Genomic DNA, 22,543 nt, shown 5'->3' with positions numbered 1-22,543 from the left:
CACTGGAGGGGGGAGGAATCCGGACAGCGGAAGTTCCATTTTTGGGTGGCACTCCACTTTAAAAAAGGACTTCCACCCAAAAGTGGAACTTCCGCTTATATGCTTCCTCCCCCCTCCGGTGTCACATTTGGCACCTTTCAGGGGGGAACAGGGCCCTGTTTTTGACAGGTTCCCTTCCTCACTTCTGGGAGACGGGCGGCGGCCCGATCTCCTGGATGTTCGGCCCCTCTCCTCCTTCCCTCGTCGCCGGGCCAATTAGAAAGCGCGTCGCGCATGCACAGTAGGAAGCCAGCAGTGAAGCCAAAAGGCTTTACTGCCTGGTTCCCTTACCAGGAATGATGGCGTTGGCACCCAGGAGTCGATCCGAAGATCGGCTGTGGTGCCGACATCTCGGGCTCCCTGGACAGGTAAATGCCCTGATATTTAAAGTCAGTAGCTACAGTATTTGTAGCTGCTGACTTTTAATTTTTTCACCCAGGCTGGACCTCCTCTTTAAAGCTCAACATTACTCATAACAAATTGATAAAAAATAGTATTCTTTAGCAAGGAACAAACATCGCACATTAATAATTATGCTACCAAAATGAGTGTGTGCTGTAAATTGCCTCCAGCATTGCTTCTGTTTCTTCTTGCTAAAGACTGCCATTTTGCTGAAGCCCCTGAACAGCAGTAAATCATAAATTGAAACTAAACCCATTGATTTAACAGTTTCAACAAATTGTTATATTCCTATAATGCCACATTTGCTTGTGTCCTCCTCTAAACTGTCAAACCATGAAATGGCTGGTGTCATAACTGATCACATGGCTGTAAAGGATAGGAGGGTTTAATTCAAGGCTGTCAGCAGATCGGCCTCTACAAACTCAGCTGTGCCTAAAAATGCCTAACATGGAGAGCAACTGCGCATGTGCAGAGCAGGGTGAGACAATATATTACTGCATTTTAAACATTCTAGGCACTTATTTTTTAAGTTTCACATAGTTATACCTGCAAAATGGGCCTGCGTGAAGTGATCTAGCAGGACTTCATTTTTTGACTAAAGTTGGTGGTATTTTTATTATTTTTTTGTTATAAAAACGAAAAAAAAAACCCTGAAAATTTTGGAAAAAACACGTTTTTCTTAGTTTTTGTTATTAAATTTTGCAAAAAAATAATCTCTTCATAAATTCAGGCCAACGTGTATTCTGCTAAATTTCTTTGGTAAAAATAACCCAAAGAAATGGTTTGGTGTGATTTCTATTTTTGTGGTTTTGTCTGTATTGTGTTGTTTTCACATAAAATAATAAAAAGGATTTGATAAAAAAAATAAATAACCCAAATCGGTTTATATTTTTTAGTCTGTAGGAAAGTTATAGAGTTCATAAACTGTTATATATCTGAAAACTGATCAATCTTGATGTACTAACGCCTAATTTCTTGAGGTCTGAAAATGTCAGGACAGTACACATATCCCCAAATGACACCTTTTTGGAATGTAGACAGTCCAAGGTATTTAGTAAGGTCAGATTCACATATGTGCGGCTGCAGGTTCATGCCTGGGGTCCGGTGCGATTCAGGTCCGAATTTCAGCCTGAATTCGCACCTGAACTGGACCCAAACACACACAGGACCCTTTTTGAATCCGGACCACAGCTGCCCCGGACATGTGTGAGCCAATTTCACTGTTATAAGCAACCATTTTTATTGAATGAAATTGATTCATTCAGTGTTTACTATTGTGGTTAGCTGTGATTGGCCACATCTAATCACGTGGTACAGATGGGCTGTGATTGGCCCTGTCTGTACCATGTAATCACTGTCACTAATCAAAGTGATCAGCACAACAGTGTACAATGAGTATGGCATGAATCAAAGCCATTTGCTGTGTACAATTGTCATGTGATCTGACACTGACATTTCAGTGTTTTTACATTTTTGTTTCAGAGTCATGAATTTATCTGGTATGTCAGGAACATCCATCTCTATCAGTCTTCCTACAAGTGTCTCTATAGAATCACTACCAGCAACAAGAAATGATGACAAAATGAATCAATCAAAGATAACAAATATGTAAGTGGCATGCAACAGTACGTAAAAAAAAACATAAAAATGCATTACTTGCATATATTAGTTATAAAAACAGTATGGATAAGCCTGTAAGTCGGTGGTCACCAAACTTTTGATCGTGGCCATGCAATGGGTATTTCATGAGCTTGCCATGCCCCCAGCTCTAGCTCCTCCCAGACATTCAATACAATGGCCGTTAGCATTGCATCAGATATAGCAGCAATGAGAATTGCAGAGTCAATGGAAGTTCCTAGCTTTTCTTCTTGCTCTGACGTGTCATATGATATAGCCAAGAGGAGACCTGAGGGGATTTCCCTCACTCTGCTGGATGCTGCTGCATCTGAGATATGAGTACATTTCAAGAATAGAACCAAGGCGGAATTTGTGCTGGGGTCTATTATAGCCAAGGGGGAAGATGTGTGTTCCATTCTACTGACCCTGCACTCTGTTTTATGTATTCTTGACCACTGCACTCTGCATTATTTACTCCTGACCTCTTTGTTACATACTACTGATCCCTGTACTGTGCATCACATCTTAGTTCCCCCTGAACTCTGTGTTGCTCCTGACTGCTGCACTCTGCATTATATACTACTGATCCCCGCACTCTGCATTACATACTATTGACCCCTGAACTCTATGTTACATACTCCTGAGCTCTTCAGTCTGTGTTACATACTTGTGACACCTGCACTTTGTTACATACTACAAACGCCTGAACTCTGCATTTCTTGCTCCTGACACTTGTACTGTGTGTCTTATACTACCTCTGTATTACTCCTGATCTCTGCAGTCTGCACTGCATACAACTGACCTCTGAGCTCTTCATTACTTAATCCTGACCACTGAATTCTGTGTTATATACTATTGACCCCCTGAGCTTTTGTTTAATCAGTACTGACCCCTGAACTCTTCAAGCATTTCTTAATTTCTGTGGTTTGTAGCAAGAGATATACAAATAAACCGCCCCTGAATCTCTCTTACTCCACTGCGCCAAAGAAAAGTGCAAAGCTATATAAAAGATGTGTAAATGAATACAAAATATGTGTACATACACAGTGTACAGTGAAAAAAAGCTGCCACTTAAATAAATACATAAACTGATCAAAATCCCCTAAACTATACCTCTCACACGTGTACAGATAGAGATAGCGGCGTTAATATAAATTGTGTAAAATAATGGGTCAGAGCAGTATAATGCCTATGACCCTCTACTTATGCATAAAAATATTAATAATAATAGTGTCATGAAAAATATTAATTTTATCATGAAAAGAAATTTCTTTAACACCCAGTGAAAAGTGTCACTATAAATAATAAATTACAAGAAATGAATGATCAAGTTCAACAGTTGTTTTTCAATCTTCTTGTGAAAAATCTTCTACTCTTCCACCACACCACCGTGATAGTGACACCACTCCCTCTGAAGAGCGCACTCACCAGATTGTATAGCCTCCCACTCTCGTGTTTGGCAAAACAGCAATTGAACCACACCTGGGTTGCATGTGATGAACCGTGACTCCAATCAAGCCAGCTCCATATGTGAAAAAATGAATAAAGTGCTCCACATAGCATGATACCATTTTGACAGATTTATTAAAATCACTTCAAACACACTTCAATGGTTACACTCACTTTTAAACTGAAACATAAAAGCCTTTAAAAAGAAATCCACAGCAAGCAACAGGATCAGTGATCCAACGGTGCACCACAGCGGACCTGAAGTGTAAACTGGTGTATCTCTCACCCAACCTTCTAAGGCCCAGCCATCCGATCGGCGTAGTCCTCCTCAGACAGCGGCATCTAATGTCAGTGCGATGGAATGCCGTGTAACCATGCCCATGCCTTAGAAGGTTGGGTGAGAGATACACCAGTTTACACTTCAGGTCCGCTGTGACCGCGGTGCACCGTTGGATCACTGATCCTGTTGCTTGCTGTGCTTGCTGTGGATTTCTTTTTAAAGGCTTTTATGTTTCAGTTTAAAAGTGAGTGTAACCATTGAAGTGTGTTTGAAGTGATTTTAATAAATCTGTCAAAATGGTATCACGCTATGTGGAGCACTTTATTCATTTTTTCACATATGGAGCTGGCTTGATTGGAGTCACGGTTCATCACATGCAACCCAGGTGTGGTTCAATTGCTGTTTTGCCAAACACGAGAGTGGGAGGCTATACAATCTGGTGAGTGCGCTCTTCAGAGGGAGTGGTGTCACTATCACGGTGGTGTGATGGAAGAGTAGAAGATTTTTCACAAGAAGATTGAAAAACAACTGTTGAACTTGATCATTCATTTCTTGTAATTTATTATTTATAGTGACACTTTTCACTGGGTGTTAAAGAAATTTCTTTTCATGATAAAATTAATATTTTTCATGACACTATTATTATTAATATTTTTATGCATAAGTAGAGGGTCATAGGCATTATACTGCTCTGACCCATTATTTTACACAATTTATATTAGCGCCGCTATCTCTATCTGTACACGTGTGAGAGGTATAGTTTTGGGGATTTTGATCAATTTCTTAATTACTGCAAGGTTATCTCCTTAAAAAAAGGAAAAAGGGTGTTGTGCACATTGGGGATCTTTGACCTCTTCCATTATGTTCGCTAGATTTACACCTCTCGAGGGTTTCCTGCTTTAAATACCATAGGTTACAATGGTGATTAATCCTATTTACTGGTGAGAGCTTTACTACTACTGGCCATCATCTGTTAGCAGCACATAATGTGTGCTGGAAGTGAGGCTATGCCAACAAGAAGCAGATTTAATTGCCAGTGTTGCCGTACCCTCAAATCTCTTGTGTCCGGTGGTGAGATCCCTTGTCATAGTTCCTGCACATCTTGATGTCCATAAATGAATGAACAAATAATCAACCCTTAGGGCCATGTCCGATGGGTGATTCTGCTTCAGGAGGTGGCAGAATGATAGAGGGGACGCTTCCATTTACTTTAAAGAGTCAAGAGTCGCACCCTTGCTTGTTTAGAATGTTGCAGAAACTCACTCCCTAGGTAGGAGGCAGTGAGAGAAAGGCACCTTACTGATCTGGTCAGCAAGGGAGCAAATCCATGGCAAAAAGTTAAGTGGTGTTAGCGATCCTGTTGCTGACATCAGTTTGAGATGTTTCTGAGATCATTCACTGTATTGCCCAGGGCAGATATGGAAACCTGCGCTCCCCCAGGCATTCACAACTACCCACTAATCACACAGTGAGCTGGTGGTGTCACTGGAAGGATTTTTTTTTTTCCTGTTTTGGTGGCGTCACTTAGAAGAAAGAATGCCCTTGGGTTGATGGTGTCACTGAAATTAAAAAATGTCCCTGTGGCGGTAATGTCAGTGGAAAAAACACCAATACAAAGCTCCTCCCCCATCCCCCCCTTTTCCAGTGCAGATCTCTTCCCTCAAGACCAACCCCCCACTTCACCACTAGAGATTACCTCACGCATGTTTGAAAACAAGTCAGAATCCGACTATCTCATCGTAAAGTGGTCAGCGTCGACAGCCAATCAGATGTGGCGGAGGCATTCCCTGCCCCGCAGTTGTATGTATACATGCATTAAATGCCTCTGCCAAATATAATTGGCTTTGACAGCTTCCCAGTGGGATAGCTCAGGTGGATTCTATCTCCTGTCCAACACACCTGAACTCATCCCTACTCATCACCCCCCTCCCCCAATACAAAGCTCTCTCAAGTCCCCCTCCACAAAGTTTCCCCTCCCTCCATTCCCCGTACAGAGCTCTTCAACCCACCCCCAGCTACTAACCTAGTTCTCAGTGCAAGAGAAGAGGCTGCTAGGAGGCTGACATGCTGCAGAGCAGGAGCATTGCAGTATGACAGCCCAGCTTCAAGGCCACTTTTCCTCCTGCACTGAGGATCACTTGTACACAGAACCTTTGCGTTCTAGACAAAAAAAGCCCTGCTGACAGGAGTGATACTGCAGTCACTCCTGTGAGAGGCAGGGGGTAGAAAACTGTTGGAGCTCCCAGCACACCCCTACCCTCTACACAGAACCGCTGCACCTGGAACATGTGGTCATTCTGCCCCCCAAGTTGTATTGAAAACAGCATGTGACCTATAGCTGACCTGTATTTTATCTCCTAAGTTTGGCCATAGATGGATTCCTTAATCCGCACAACTGAGACGTTGCATTCTGACAGCGGGGACTCTCCGCTCTCCTGAAAATTCTTACTACAAATGAGATCGACATCTGTTGAACAGGAGCAACCACATATGGACTGAAATTCAGCCATTCCCTGTTGAACCGGACACATTTTGTTCCATCTATGGCCAGCTTTAGCTCCAGCAGCCTGTTTTAAACTGCTGCTTATCAACTTATTACCATACAACAAATTACTGGGCGATAGCTAGTACTCAACAGGAACTTCCTGAACACGGCAACAGGAATACTAGGCATACTAAGTGATGTAGTACATAATGGACTTTATTTAAAGTAGGCTGTTTAGAGAAACAAAGCTAATTTATTTACCCCCCCCCCCCCCCCCATTGTTATCTCTGTTAGATGTGACCAGTGTCCTGGCATTGGACATGTGGCCTTTGCCAAATTGTAACAATTGAACAGTCAATTGGGTAGTCAACAGTTGTCCTTCAACAGTAATTTTGACCTCTTTACCAGAGATCACGCAATGCGCTAAACTGGTTCTAATGTCTTTACCGGAGTTCAGCTCATAATAGGTTGCAATACTAAGGAGTCTGTGTATATTTTTTTATTACAGAAGATCCAAGATAATTTTCATCCAGGATTTACACTTTTTTATTTTTATTGTGCCTAGGATGGAAGTGGGAGTTGCAGCCATCTGTATTCAGAGAGCGTGGAGATGTCACCACAATAGAAAACTTTTTAGGCTACTTAAACATGCTGTCCGAGCAGCTGTAAGTAGGCATTATATGGCTAATTATTCTTCATGACACTGACACTTTATTTTGGATCTAGAGAGTATGAATTACTGCAATTACTGTAAATGGTTATCTATCAGGAGTATACCTATAAACAAACTATTATGGAGCACAAGATATGTCTGAAGGTGAAACTTCTAGTAAGCATTTTAAGTGCTAGGCCTTTAAATGCTGGCACGCTATTTGTTCTCTACTAAGCTTAATACAAAGGTGTTCGGAATAGGGGATCTTTTCAAAATTTGAAGAATTATCCTTACAAAAATTACATAAAACACATGTGTTTGTTTTATTACAGTAAGCTCTCTTACCCGGAAGCACCTTTCCAAATACTGTAGGAGAAAATACTTGGGGTTGATGCTAATTTCCATGACAAAAGGCATCAAGATCAGGGGGTGTATTTATTAAAAAAACAATAACAAAACTATTCGTCCTGTGAAACTGCATGTAGATGCATTAAGTGCGAATGGGGGCAAAAATTAATGTTATTAGGCAATTTTCCCTCCAGGTCAAATGTTTTTCATTCATAGTGAATCAGCAAAATGCTGCATTATGGACACTAGTTGGAGCTACATATCATAGTACGAAGTATTAAAGCGGGGGTCCACCTATCTATCGTTTTTTTTTTTTTTTTTTTGAGTTCATTCACAAACTTTTCTTCTCAGCATTACATACTCACATATTGTGTGTGTAATATGTCCGCCTGTGTCAGATTTCGTCGGAAAGAATAACTTATATTTATCACTGCAGGTGGTTTCCATCTTCATTGTGGGCATTTGAAGCCCACAAGCATTTATTTCCTGGATGTGGTGAATGCTGTGCTCCCAGCATTCACTGCTCATTCCCGCACATGCTCAGTGGCATCCTGGGAAGCCTGAGACTAGCTCCCAGGAGTCTGGGAGAGGCTAGAAACATGCCTACTCCCACGGGAGGAGAACCAGGAAGTGCAAAGAAGAATAGAAAAATGAAAGGTAATTACGGCGATTTACATTTTTTTAAACAGCATGTCAGCATCTAGGCAAGGAAGAGAATACATACAGATATTGTTCAAAATTTGAGTGGAACCCCGCTTTAATTTCTTGTGCTCATCAGCTCCATCCGTTGGTCATAATGTGGTATTTTCCTGATACCCTCTGTTCTGTATAAAAGATAAGCATCCAACCTGGAGAGAAAATAGCCTAATAACATTTGTTTTTGCCGCTATTCGCACAGAACAAATGTATATACAGCTTCACAGGACAAATAGCTCTTTGATTTTTTTTTATTATTATTTACATGCATCCAAAAGGGTGTCTAAAAAGCATGGTGTTTCCTTTATCAACCTTTCAACTTTTCCCTTTCATGCACCTAAGGCGGCTCAAAAGTTAAAGGCAAAATAAAATGCTTAGTGAGGTTTGACTGACCGTTGCTGCTACTGCTGCTACCTAGTATAAAAATTGATTCATTGTACAATGTACAAAGGAAAAGTAAACCCAGGCACACCCAACTTCAACTAGAAAATGATTAGAATAAAGCTCACTGGCTACTCTGAAACATTTCCAAGAGCAAAATGGATAACAATGGAAAAAAATGTGGAAAAACTGCTTTAACAACTTCAGCCCCGGAAGGATTTGCCCCCTTAATGACCAGGCAATTTTTTTGCGATACGTCACTGCATCGCTTTAACTGACAATTGCATGTTTGTGCGACACTGTACCCAAACAAATTTGATGTCCTTTTTTTCCCACAAATAGAGTTTTCTTTTGGTGGTATTTGATCACCTCTGTGGTTTTTATTTTTTGCGCTATAAACAAACAAAGAGCGTCAATTTTGAAAAAAAAAAATTTTCTTTTTACTCAATGCTATAATACATATCCAAAAAAATATATATGTTTAGTTTAGGCCAATATATATTCTACATATTTTTGGTAAAAAAAATTGCAATAGGCGTATATTGATTTGTTTGCGCAAAAGTTATTGCGTCTACAAACTATGGGATAGATTTAAGGACTTTTTTTTATTTTTTATTATTGTTTTTACTAGTAACTGCGACATTGCGGTGGACAAATCTGACACCAAATCACACTTTTTGGGGACCACTGACATTATTACATTGATCAGTGCTACATAAATGCACTGATCAATGTAAAAATTACACTGGCAGGGAAGGGGTTAACATTAGGGGGTGATCAAGGGGTTAAGTGTGTTCCCTAGGTGTGTTCTAACTGTAGGGGGGATGGGCTGCCAGGGACATGACAGAGATCACTGTTTCCATTGACTGGGAACAGTAGATCTCTGTCATGTCGCCTGTCAGGATAGGGATCTGCTTGTTTACATAGGTAGATCCCTGTTCTGCCTCTGTACTAGGCGATCTAGACGAGTCCGCCTGACCCACAGGCACGCTCCCGCACCAAGCAGCGGGTGCACGCCGCCGGCACCGCGCGCCCGTAACTGCGCCTGCGTGAGCCACTTTACAGCTACAGTGATTCGCGCAGGGTAGCTGACCTGTCGCCGTATAATGGCAGCTGGTCGGCAAGTGGTTAAAGTGTAAGTTCACCTTTTCATAAAAGAAAAATTAAAGACATGAATTAACACCTTACAATCACCCCTGTCCCCACTGGACTTACCTTCATGGGTGATGAGCTGTCAGTGGCCACTGGGGATTTTAGTCTCCACTCTTATTCCCCTTCTTTTTGTAAGACTTTTGGGATAGATCAGACCGATTCCAATTAGAATTGCTCTGACCAGTCCCAGAAGCCCTACAGAAAGAAGGGAAAAAAGAGCAGGGATTTTTAATCCCCAGACCCCTAAACTAGCTGTGTTGGTACTGACAGCTCATTAACCTCCTCCTCCCCGACCCCCCCCCCCCCTCCGAGGTAGGTGCAGCAGGGACCAGTGGGGTGGAGAAGGTGTATGGTGTTTCTTCACCTCATTTTTTTGTGAAAAGGTGAACTTGCGCTTAAAATCGCTTAAAATGCACACATGAATGTTAAAAAGACAAAATATTGTTTATTTATAAAACATTGAGATATATTTGCATTTCACAATTTTTAGGGCTCATGCACGCAGGCACATTAAAATGCTTGTATCTACACATGATCTTAGTGGCAAAAAGATCCTGCATAAAAATGCATATAATGGTCAGTAAAATGCTTCTGATTACATGCTATCAGACCCGTAAATATCTGTAAAATGTTTAATCTGTAAAATTGTTCTTTCATGCCTCTAGCTCGCAATCGCAGCATGTATATGTGTTTACATACATGCAGACATAAATTATGCAGAATTATTGACTGTGGATGCAGAGTCCTACATGGCGCAATGCAGCTGTGTGTGTGGGATTATAACAGATACAATGCCGTTTTTAGATATGCAAAAAAAACTTTACCTTTTACCCTAATTTGCATAAGCCCTTTTATACACCTAGCCAGAAAAAAACACTAGTAGCGATGGAGGGAAAGGCAGCATATTTTCCTTTTCGATCAGAAAAAAACAGCATGCCTTAAACATTTATAGAACATAAATTACATACAAATATTCACTGCGCTCCAAGACAGTATAAATCCTAAACTAATACAGTGCCTTGAAAAAGTATTCATACCCCTTTAAAATTTCCACATTTTGTCATGTTACAACCAAAAACCTAAATGTATTTTATTGGGATTTTATAGACCAACACAAAGGGGGTTATTTAAGAAAGGCAAATCCACTTTGCACTACAAGTGCACTTGTAGGTGCACTGGGAATTTCTGTTGCTGTAGATCTGAGGGGAAGATCTGAAATGAGGGGAAGCTCTGCTGATTTTATCATCCAATCATGTGCAAGCTAAAATGCTGTTTTTTATTCTCCTTGCATGCCCCCCTCAGATCTACAGCGACTGCACTTGAAAGTGCACTTGTAGTGCAAAGTGGATTTGCCTTTATTAAATAACCCCCAAAGTGGCACATAATTGTGAAGTGGAAGGAAAATGATAACGGGTTTTCAAATTTTTTTACAAATATATATCTGAAAAGTGTGGCATGCATTTGTATTCAGCCCTCCTGAATCATTACTTTGTAGAACCACCTTTCACTACAATTACAGCTGCAGGTCTTTTTACAGTGAGCATACTAAGGGTTACAGAATCCTACACCCAAAGACTGACAAAGTGACAATAAGCCATAGTGTTTACTTTGACCAGAGCCCATCACCAGAAACACTGATCCCTGAAAGCTGTGAAGTGAAAATACCAAGCAAACCAGAAAAAAAGGTCAACCAAAAGGAACCTTTGCAGGAGTCAGAACAAGAGTTGGAGCTCACATCGCCTAAATCAAGTTCCCCACCAGATCCTGCTGAACTGCCTCAAATCAGAAGATCCACTCAGACTACAAAGAGGATACCACCCTACAAGCGTTCATACACTGTCAAAACACACAGCTTACTTGAACCAACATCCTGGGAAGACATAGAAAAACTGACAAAACATGGAGAAAGGCAACAGAAGTAGAGTTAAAGTCACTTCAAGAAAATAAAACCTGGACACTCACAGAGCTCCTTCCTAACAGCAAAACCATAGGAAGTAAGTGGACTTTTAAAGTAAAGTCAGACACAGAAGGCAATATCCACAAATACAAAGCCAGACTAGTTGTTAAGGGTTACTCCCAGAAATTCGGTGAAGATTACGATGAAACATTTGCTTCCATCGTAAAACACTCCACCATCAGAGCGCTTCTTAGCCTTGCAGTCGGGAAGGGCATGCAAGTCAAACACCTAGACAATAAAACTGCTTTCCTATATGGAGACATTAAGAAAGACCTCTACATGGAGCAACCACCAGGGTTTGAGCAAGAAGACAACCTTGTGTGTAAACTTTAGAAGAGCATCTACGGTTCTTAAAGCGGAGTTCACCCATAAAAATAATTTTTCATTACTGTGCAGCAAATAATCTAATAAATGACATTTGGAGAATTGTTTTTTCTTTTAAATTACCTTTTAATCCCTGTTGCTATGTGGTCCCTTCAAATCTTCCCCTTCCTCACCGTGGCTCCTGACGTCACTTCCCTCGGCTCCTCTGCTCGCTACTGCTCCTGGGAGATGTGTGACAGCATTTCCCAGGAATCAGTGGGCAGCGCCGAGGGCTTCGTTGCCATCACAATGGGGTGGACACCTCCAATGACGCCGCCCATTGTGATGGCAACGTGAGAAGTTTATGGCGCTGCGAGCCTGTCATACTGCGCGCGCGCGAGAGCGGGCGGTGCATGCTGGTCACTCAGCTGTACCGTATCACGGAACATTATGCTTGCGGGCTTCACATGCCCACAAGCAATATGGAAAATGTCAGGACAGCATAATCTAAGTTTCTTTTTGATATAAAAGCGGATATCGAGCGGCAGAATTTTATAAACAAGTGAATGGTATATGTCTATGTCATGACCTTAAGATATGCATAAAAAAAATATATATATATAACATGTTGGAACTCCGCTTTAACAATCTGAAAGGATGTGGAATGAGAAAGTGAACAAAGCACTTACCAGATTCTCAAGAAGTAAAGCAGACCCCTGTCTTTACTCCAGAAATCAAGAAGACAGATGGATATACATCCTTATCTATGTTGATTACATTATAACTTGTTTTGAACAAGAAGGGGATTACAATCAGTTCATAAGCTGAAAGAAAATTTTGAAATCAAAAAGCTAGGGAACATTAGCTACTATCTGGGAATCCAAATAGAGAGAGCAGAAGATGGAAGTTATCTTCTCAACCAATCTCAGAAAATCTCGGAAATCTTGGAACAATACCATATGCAAGATGCAAAGGCAGAGAAAACTCCTATGGAACCAGACTATCTAAAGAGCAATATAAGCAGGCAACTTGCTACCCAACAATGACATGTATCGCAGAGCAATTGGCAAGCTGCTATATGTTGCCACTGTGACAAGACCAGACATAGGCCTGCTGCCGCAGCAGTGGGTATATTATGCAAGTAAGTTTCAGCTCCCTGTCAGCATGACTGGAACGCAATAAAAAGAGTGATACAATACCTCAAAGGAACAATTCAGATGAAGTTATGGTTACCAGCAACAGCACATCCAAAACTGGTTGGATATGTGGATGCTGATTGGGCCGGTGACTGCACAGACTGCAAATCCACAAGTGGATTCATCTTCCAGTATGGGGGAGAAACCATAAGTTGGCCTAGTCGAAAGCTCGTAACCGTTGCTCTATCTTCAATTAAAGCAGAGTACATTGTAGCAGCACACGCATGCCAAGAAGTAATATGGATTCGTCAACTTTTGTGGACATTGGGATAGACATGTCAAAACCAATTCCCATTTTTCGACATCAAGTATCACCTACTGAGGGACAATCAATAGCAAGGTGTTATTGACATTCAATACTGTCCGTCAGAGGAGGTGACTGCTGATGCACTCACCAAGCCTTTATTGAAGGAAGGTCATAGCTATTTCCAGAAGTAGCAGAATATAATTTGACAAAGTGCATGCTGTTGAGAAGGAGTGTTGAAAGAAGCAACAGCAAGTAGCTTTCTATAATGTGAAATATATATATAGTATCTCACAAAAGTGAGTACACCCCTCACATTTTTGTAAATATTTTATTCTATCTTTTCATGTGACAACACTGAAGATAGGACACTTTGCTACAATGTAAAGTAGTGAGTGTACGGCTTGTATAACAGTGTAAATTTATTGTCCCCTCAAATAACTCAACACACAGCCATTAATGTTTAAACTGCTGGCAACAAAAGTGAGTACACCCCTAAATGAAAATGTCCAAATTGGGCCCAATTAGCTATATTCCCTCCCCGGTGTCATGTGGCTTTTTAGTGTTACAAGGTCTCAGGTGTGAATGGTGGAACAGGTGTGTTAAATTTGGTGTTATTACTCTCTCTCTCATACTGGTCACTGGAAGTTCAACATGGCACCTCATGGCAAAGAACTCTCTTAGGATCTGAAAAAAAGAATTATTGCTCTACATGAAGATGGCCTAGGCTATAAGAAGATTGCCAAGACCCTGAATCTGAGCTGCAGCATGGTGGCCAAGACCATACAGGGGTTTACCAGGACAGGTTCCACACAGAACAGGCTTCGCCATGGTTGACCAGGAAGTTGAGTGCACGTGCTCAGCGTCATATCCAGAGGTTGTCTTTGGGAAATAGACCTATGAGTGCTGCCAGCATTGCTGCAGAGATTGGAGGGGGGGGGGGGGTTAGCCTGACAGTGCTCAGACCATACGCTGCACACTGCATCAAATTGGTCTGCATGGCTGTCATCCCAGAAGGAAACCTCTTCTAAAGATGATGCACAAGAAAGCCCACAGTTTGCTGAAGACAAGCAGACTAAGGACGTGGATTACTGGAACCATGTCCTGTGGTCTGATGAGACCAGATAAACTTATTTGGTTCAGATGGTGTCAAGTGTGTGTGGTGGCAACCAGGTGAGGAGTACAAAGACAAGTGTGTCTTGCCTACAGTCAAGCATGGTGGTGGGAGTGTCATGGTCTGGGGCTGCATGAGTGCTGCCAGCACTGGGGAGCTACAGTTCATTGAGCGAACCATGAATGCCAACATGTACTGTGACATACTGAAGCAGAGCATGATCCCCTCCCTTCGGAGACTGAGCCGCAGGGCAGTATTCCAACATGATAACGACCCCAAACACAGCTCCAAAATGACCACGGCCTTGCTAAAGAAGCTGAGGGTAAAGGTGATGGACTGGCCAAATGTCTCCATACCTAAACCCTATTGAGCATCTGTGGGGCATCCTCAAATGGAAGGTGGAGGAGAGCAAGATCTCTAGCATCCAACAGCTCTGTGATGTTATCATGGAGGAGTGGAAGAGGACTCCAGTGACAACCTGTGAAGCTCTGGTGAACTCCATGCCCAAGAGGGTTAAGGCAGTGCTGGAAAATAATGGTGGCCACACAAAATATTGACACTTTGGGCCTAATTTGGACATTTTCACTTAGGGGTGTACTCACTTTTGTTGCCAGCGGTTTAGACATTAATGGCTGTGTGTTAAATTATTTTGAGGGGACAGCAAATTTACACTGTTATACAAGCTGTACACTCACTTTACATTGTAGCAAAGTGTCATTTCTTCAGTGTTGTCACATGAAAAGATAGAGTAAATTATTTACAAAAATGTGAGGGGTGTTATTCTATGGTAATGTAGTCACAGGAAGTACATTCTGTCTATGCTCAGTGTACTTATTATTATTTATTATTTATTTCAGGTACTTATATAGCGCCGTCAATTTACACAGCGCTTTACATATACATTATACATTCACATCAGTCCCTACACCCTCAAGGAGCTTACAATCTAAGGTCCCTAACTCACATTCATACATACTAGGGCCAATTTAGACAGGATCCAATTACCCTACCAGCATGTCTTTGGAGTGTGGGAGGAAACCGGAGTACCCGGAGGAAACCCACGCAGACACAGGGAGAACATGCAAACTCCAGGCAGGTAGTGTCGTGGTCGGGATTCGAACCATCGACCCTTCTTACTGCTAGGCGAGAGTACTACCCACTACACCACTGTGCCGTACTTGTATATTCCTGCTTCCTGTTCATGTTTCTTCATGCTGTAAGACATGTAATATATTTCACCATTAAAGTAAAGCCGTATTACTGCATCCAAGAAACTTCCAGCACTTATTGCAATACTCTGCACAATAGATACTTGCTTTTATTAACCACTTCAGCCCCGGAAGGATTTACCCCCTTCCTGACCAGAGCACTTTTTACAATTTGGCACTGCGTCGCTTTAACTGCTAATTGCGTGGCCATGCAATGCAGTACCCAAATGAAATTTGCATCCTTTTCTTCCCACAAATAGAGCTTTCTTTTGATGGTATTTGATCACCTCTGCCGGTTTTATTTTTTGCGCTATACACGGAAAAAGACCGAAAATTTTGAAAAAAAATGATATTTTCTACTTTTTGTTCTAAAAAAAATCCAATAAACTCAATTTTAGTCATACATTTAGGCCAAAATGTATTCGGCCACATGTCTTTGGTAAAAAAAATGTCAATAAGTGTATATTTATTGGTTTGCGCAAAAGTTATAGCGCCTACAAACTAGGGTACATTTTCTGGAATTTACACAGCCTTTAATTTATGACTGCCTATGTCGTTTCTTGAGGTACTAAAATGGCAGGGCAGTACAAAACCCCCACAAGTGACCCCATTTTTTTGTCCCAAGTGATTGAATAATGACAAAAAAAAAAAAATAAAAAAAGTTGTCACTAAATGATATATTGCTCACACAGGCCATGGGCCTATGTGGAATTGCACCCCAAAATACATTTAGCTGCTTCTCCTGAGTATGGGGATACCACATGTTTGGGACTTTTTGGGAGCCTAACCGCGTACGGGGCCCCGAAAACCAATCACTGCCTTCAGGATTTCTAAGGGCGTAAATTTTTGATTTCACTCCTCACTACCTATCACAGTTTTGAAGGCCATAAAATGCCCAGATGGCATAAAACCCCCCCAAATGACCCCAATTTGGAAAGTAGACACCCCAAGCTATTTGCTTTGAAGCATGTTGAGTCCATGGAATATTTTATATTTTAACACAAGTTGCGGGAAAGTGACAATTTTTTTTTTTTTTTTGCACAAAGTTGTCACTAAATGATATATTGCTCACACAGGCCATGGGCATATGTGGAATTGCACCCCAAAATACATTTAGCTGCTTCTCCTGAGTATGGGGATACCACATGTGTGGGACTTTTTAGGAGCCTAGCCGCGTACAGGGCCCCGAAAACCAATCACCGCCTTTAGGATTTCTAAGGGTGTAAATTTTTGATTTCACTCTTCACTGCCTATCACAGTTTCGGAGGCCATGGAATGCCCAGGTGGCACAAACCCCCCCCCCAAAATGACCCCATTTTGGAAAGTAGACACCCCAAGCTATTTGCTGAGAGGCATGGTGAGTATTTTGCAGCTCTCATTTGTTTTTGAAAATGAAGAAAGACAAGAAAAACATTTTTTTTTTTCTTTTTTCAATTTTCAAAACTTTGTGACAAAAAGTGAGGTCTGCAAAATACTCACTATACCTCTCAGCAAATAGCTTGGGGTGTCTACTTTCCAAAATGGGGTCATTTGGGGTTTTTTTTTGCCACCTGGGCATTCCATGACCTCCAAAACTGTGATAGGCAGTGAAGAGTGAAATCAAAAATTTACCCCCTTAGAAAGCCTGAAGGCGGTGCTTGGTTTTCGGGGTCCCGTGCGCGGCTAGGCTCCCAAAATGTCTCACACATGTGGTATCCTCGTACTCAGGAGAAGCAACAGAATGTATTTTGGGGTGTAATTTCACATATTCCCATGGCATGTTTAAGCAATATATCATTTAGTGACAACTTTGTGCAAAAAAAAGAAATTGTCTCTTTCCCGCAACTTGTGTCACAATATAAAATATTCCATGGACTCGACATGCCTCTCAGCAAATAGCTTGGGGTGTCTACTTTCCAAAATGGGGTCATTTGGGGGGGTTTTGAACTGTCCTGGCATTTTATGCACAACATTTAGAAGCTTATGTCACACATCACCCACTCTTCTAACCACTTGAAGACAAAGCCCTTTCTGACACTTTTTGATTACATGAAAAAATAATTTTTTTTTGCAAGAAAATTACTTTGAACCCCCAAACATTATAGATTTTTTTAAAGCAAATGCCCTACAGATTTAAATGGTGGGTGTTTCATTTTTTTTTTTCAAACAGTATTTGCCCAGCGATTTTTCAAACGCATTTTTTGGGGAAAAAACACACTTTTTTAAATTTTAATGCACTAAAACACACTATATTGCCCAAATGTTTGATGAAATAAAAAAGATGATCTTAGGCCGAGTACATGGATACCAAACATGACATGCTTTAAAATTGCGCACAAACGTGCAGTAGCGACAAACTAAATACATGTTTAAAAGCGTTTAAAAGCCTTTACAGGTTACCACTTTAGATTTACAGAGGAGGTCTACTGCTAAAATTACTGCCCTCAATCTGACCTTCGCGGTGATACCTCACATGCATGGTGCAATTGCTGTTTACATTTGACGCCAGACCGACGCTTGCGTTCGCCTTAGCGCGAGAGCAGGGGGGACAGGGGTGCTTTTTTTTTTTTTTTCTTATTTTTTTGCTTTTTTATCTTATTTTTAAACTGTTCCTTTCATATTTTTTTTTAAATCATTTTTATTGTTATCTCAGGGAATGTAAATATCCCCTATGATAGCAATAGGTAGTGACAGGTACTCTTTTTTGAAAAAATTGGGGTCTATTAGACCCTAGATTTCTCCTCTGCCCTCAAAGCATCTGACCACACCAAGATCGGTGTGATAAAATGCTTTCCCAATTTCCCAATGGCACTGTTTACATCCGGCGAAATCTAAGTCATAAAATGCTCGTAGCTTCCGGTTTCTTAGGCCATAGAGATGTTTGGAGCCACTCTGGTCTCTGATCAGCTCTATGGTCAGCTGGCTGAATCACCGGCTGCATTCTCAGGTTCCCTGTTGAGACAGGAGAGCCAGAGAAAAACACGGAAGACGGTGGGGGGGGGGGTATTCCCTCCCACTGCTTGTAAAAGCAGTCTAGAGGCTAATTAGCCGCTAGGATTGCTTTTACATGAAAGCTGACCGCTGGCTGAAAAGAATGATACCAAGATGATACCTAAACCTGCAGGCATCATTCTGGTATAACCACTCAAAGTCGTGAATGGTGTACCTGAAGACCAAAAAATGGTTAACAATAAAGCACAGTAAACGGTAAAGTATAAAAAATCGCATACCTGAAAAGCAAACATGATAAAACATAATAACAATAAAACATTGCAGAATAGAATACAGTAAAAAAGAGCAGAACAATAGAGAGAATAGAGAGAGAGAGAACAATAAAACGACAACTATTTTTTTTTATTTTATATTTTTGTTTGTGGTTTTTTTTTTTTTTTTTACACTTTTTTTGTAAGTAACTTTTATAACTGTAACCGATTCCAGGTTCGGGTCTCTCAAAATGCGATGGCATCTTAGGAGACCCTGTGAAAGTGTGTCCTACGCTAATACTCAACTAGTGTATGGTAGCGTTCAAAACATTCACCAATGCAAAGACCAGGATTGTCAGGACAGGAGGGACAATAATAGCGGGTGTCACGCCTATATCCACGCTTGCTGCAGACACAACATCTTTTTTGGGGGGGTTCATTGGGTAGGGGTACTCGGGAGGACATAAAGAAAATGCCTCTCATGCAGCTGACTGCATTTGGTTGGGGATGTGAATGGGGGAAGTACGGGCGCTGCAGAAGTGGTGGGTTCCCAATTATTAGGATTGGCGAATGCAGAAGGAAGGGCACTATGGGCACGACGGCCTGTGTTTGTCTTCTTGGTGGCAGCGGGACACTACTTGTGCTTGCCACCTCACCAGCTTGAACTGCACTTATGGGACTCGCCACGTCACCAAGTGTTACTGCAGTGCTGGTTTGACCACGACCGGGGTGTACTAGGCCGCTGGTGCTTGCCAGTTCACCAAAACGCTACCAAAAAAACTGTTAGCGATTGCAGGGATCAGGCCTGACTCTGCGAACACTGCAGTTATGCGTTTAGTGTTTTGTAAGTGACAGTGATCGATTGATACTGCACTTGGGTGGGCTGGGCCGGGCCAGGCGGAGGGGCAAAACGCAGGTGCTAGCAGGTATCTGGGCTGATCCCGCTAACACTGCGTTTTTGGGAACCCTAAACTGCTGGGGACGCCAGTATAGATCTGATCGGATCAGATATTGATCCGTTCAGATACTATACCACTAAGGGAATCGTATGCTGCGTGCGTGGGTGTTAGCGGTACTGGCGCTAACCTGACGCTGCCTGGGGCTGGTGCTTGCCAGTTCAGCAAAACGCTACCAAAAAAACTGTTAGCGATCGCAGGGATCAGGCCTGACTCTGCGAACGCTGCAGTTATGCGTTTAGTGTTTTGTAAGTGACAGTGATCGATCGATACTGCCCTTGGGTGGGCTGGGCTGGGCCGGGCGGAGGGGCAAAACGCAGGTGCTAGCAGGTATCTGGGCTGATCCCACTAACACTGCGTTTTTGGGAACCCTAAACTGCTGGGGACGCTAGTATAGATCTGATCGGATCAGATATTGATCCGTACAGATACTATACCACTAAGGGAGGCGTATGCTGCGTGCGTGGGTGTTAGCAGTACTGGCGCTAATCTGACGCTGCCTGGGGCGACGCATATCACCGCCGGGCGATCAGGGGGCTAAACCTTTATTCGGTAATAAACGGCGGGTGCCCTGACACTATTAAAAATAAACGAACTAACCAGCGTCACCCGTAACAGTTATACGGTGATCAGTGGTGAAAGGGTTAACTAGGGGGCAATCAAGGGGTTAAAACCTTTATTAGATAGTATATGGGGGTCCCTGTCGCTATAAAACGCTGACGGCGAACCTAAATATTTACCTCACTAACTAGCATCACCAGCGACACTAATACAGCGATCAGAAAAATGATCGCTTAGCGACACTGGTGACGGGGGGTGATCAAGGGGTTAAAACTTTATTAGGGAGGTTAGGGGGGTATCCTAGACCTACAGGGGGCTAACACTCACTGACCTAACACTTCTAACTGTCACAAACTGACACCATGCAGTAATCAGAAAAAAAAAAAAACACTGCTTGGTGTCAGTTTGACAGGGGGGGGAGGGGTGATTGGGGGGGGATCGGGGGTGTAAAGTATGCCTGGCATGTTCTACTGTGTGTGTGTGTATGTTTTGTGCACTCACATGTCTTCTCTCCTCGGCGCTGGAACGGAAACTGCCGAGCCGAGGAGAGATGACATCACATCCTCTGCCTGTGTGTATTATACAAAGGCAGAGGATGTTTCTCATTGGCTGGGAGCGATCGCGAGGGGGGGGCCACGATCGGATGGCCTCCCCTTCATCACGGAACGCTCCCAGACAAAAGCCGACCGCCGCTGGCACCGGGGGGGGGTCTAATCGGACCCCCCGCCCGCGGGAAGGCAATCACGTACCAGGTACGTGATTTTGCCTGCCCGTGCCGCTCTGTTCATGTATATATGCGTGAGGCGGTCGGCAAGTGGTTAAAAGAAAAACATTTACATTTCCACTATATAAAACAAGCCCATATCATAAAATGGCGCCAGGTGTCACACTATAGCGGTCTCACCACCTCCAATGGATCAGGATGGCCGTGACGTAGCGGCCATCTCAATCCACTGGAGGTGGTGAGAGCACTATAGTGTGACTTCTGGTGCCATTTTATGATTATGGGCTTGTTTGCTACATTGGACAATCCATGAAGCAAAAAAAAAAAAAAAAAATACACATGCATTGTTGCACGAAAAATGTTTTTGTTCCAAATTGTCTATGTACATTTGCTGTAGCTTTGTAATATTTGCACCACTGTTTATAAAAACCAATAAAATCTTTGGAACAAAAACACTAAGCTGAAGACCTGTACTCTGCCGTAGAACACTGTTCAACCTGGCTCTGGCAGAGGAATATATCAAGGAGGTGGTGAGCTTTTAAACTCCCATCTGGCTGTGCTAGTATGTAGGTTGGCTATCTCTTGCCCATGGGCTGTCCTGGAGCATTGTATAGCTATTCCCATATGCTCAGTGATTTTGTAGATGACCAAGAAAACATCAACAAATTCCTTTTAAGGCTGGGTTCACACTATTGTGAATTGGATGTGGATTTTCTCTCATCCAATTCGCATGACAGGAGACTGACCCGCTCTCAATGGAGCCGGTTCACACATCTCTTTGGCTCTGTTTCAGGTCTGAATTTAGGCAAAAATTCGGACCTAATTTAGACCTGAAACGGTGAACAGGGACGCATCGGACCCCTTGTTGTGCCTCGCAGCCGCACATAGTGTGAACCCAGCCTCAAGCCCAACCACAGGAAACTATAAAGGTATCCCTTGCAGTGGGGCTACGCCCCCGCTGCAGGGGTACCTGCTTGTTTTGTCTAGGGGAGAGAAGAAGTTCCTTTACTTACCTGATCTGTGGATCCTGCACTGGTCTTTATGATGTTAGACCGGTGGAGCATAGGGGAGAAGACACTATGGGTAATGGTCTAGCTGTGGGGAAGAGATCATGAAAATAAATCTGCTTTTTGGTGTCACTTAGACCCAAATGAACAAATAACCCTTGCGGTGAGATTGTAATTTATAGTTTCTTGGAGTTATGTCCCGTACACACGAGCGGAATTTTCGTCAAAAAAAGTGTGATGGGAGCTTTTGGTCGGATATTCCGAACGTGTGTATGCTCCATCCAACTTTTTTTGTCTGAATTTCCGCCAGCAAAAGATTGAGAGCTGGTTCTCTATTTTTCCGACGGAAAAAGTTCTTGATGGAAATTCCGTTCGTCTGTATGCAATTCCGACGTGCAAAAAAACACGCATGCTCGGAAACAATTCGACGCATGCTCGGAAGCATTGAACTTAATTTTCTCGGCTTGTCGTAGTGTTGTACGTCACCGCGTTCTTGACGGTCGAAAGTTCAGAGAACTTTTGTGTGACCGTGTGTATGCAAGCCAAGCTTGAGGGCAATTCCATCGGAAAAACCATCCAAGATTTTTCTG

General features: G+C 42.4%; 1 protein-coding gene across 2 annotated transcripts in view; it reads left to right on the top strand.

Moving 5' to 3' along the window:
* The window catches only part of LG02HXorf58 (linkage group 02 CXorf58 homolog), a 58,853-nt gene that overhangs the window by 2,092 nt on the left and 34,218 nt on the right, over positions 1 to 22,543 (top strand). For both annotated transcript variants that reach the window (XM_073616511.1, XM_073616512.1), the window contains exons 2-3: positions 1,924 to 2,049; positions 6,838 to 6,937. In XM_073616511.1, the coding sequence (XP_073472612.1) occupies positions 1,928 to 2,049; positions 6,838 to 6,937 (222 nt within the window). In that variant the 5' untranslated portion in view covers positions 1,924 to 1,927. The remainder of the gene's footprint in view (positions 1 to 1,923; positions 2,050 to 6,837; positions 6,938 to 22,543) is intronic.

The sequence above is a fragment of the Aquarana catesbeiana genome, linkage group LG02, assembly GCF_042186555.1.
Source record: "Aquarana catesbeiana isolate 2022-GZ linkage group LG02, ASM4218655v1, whole genome shotgun sequence".
NCBI classification, from domain to species: Eukaryota; Metazoa; Chordata; class Amphibia; order Anura; family Ranidae; genus Aquarana; species Aquarana catesbeiana.
The sequence above is the reverse complement of the archived record's forward strand: the minus strand, read 5'-3'. Positions and strand labels throughout refer to the sequence as shown.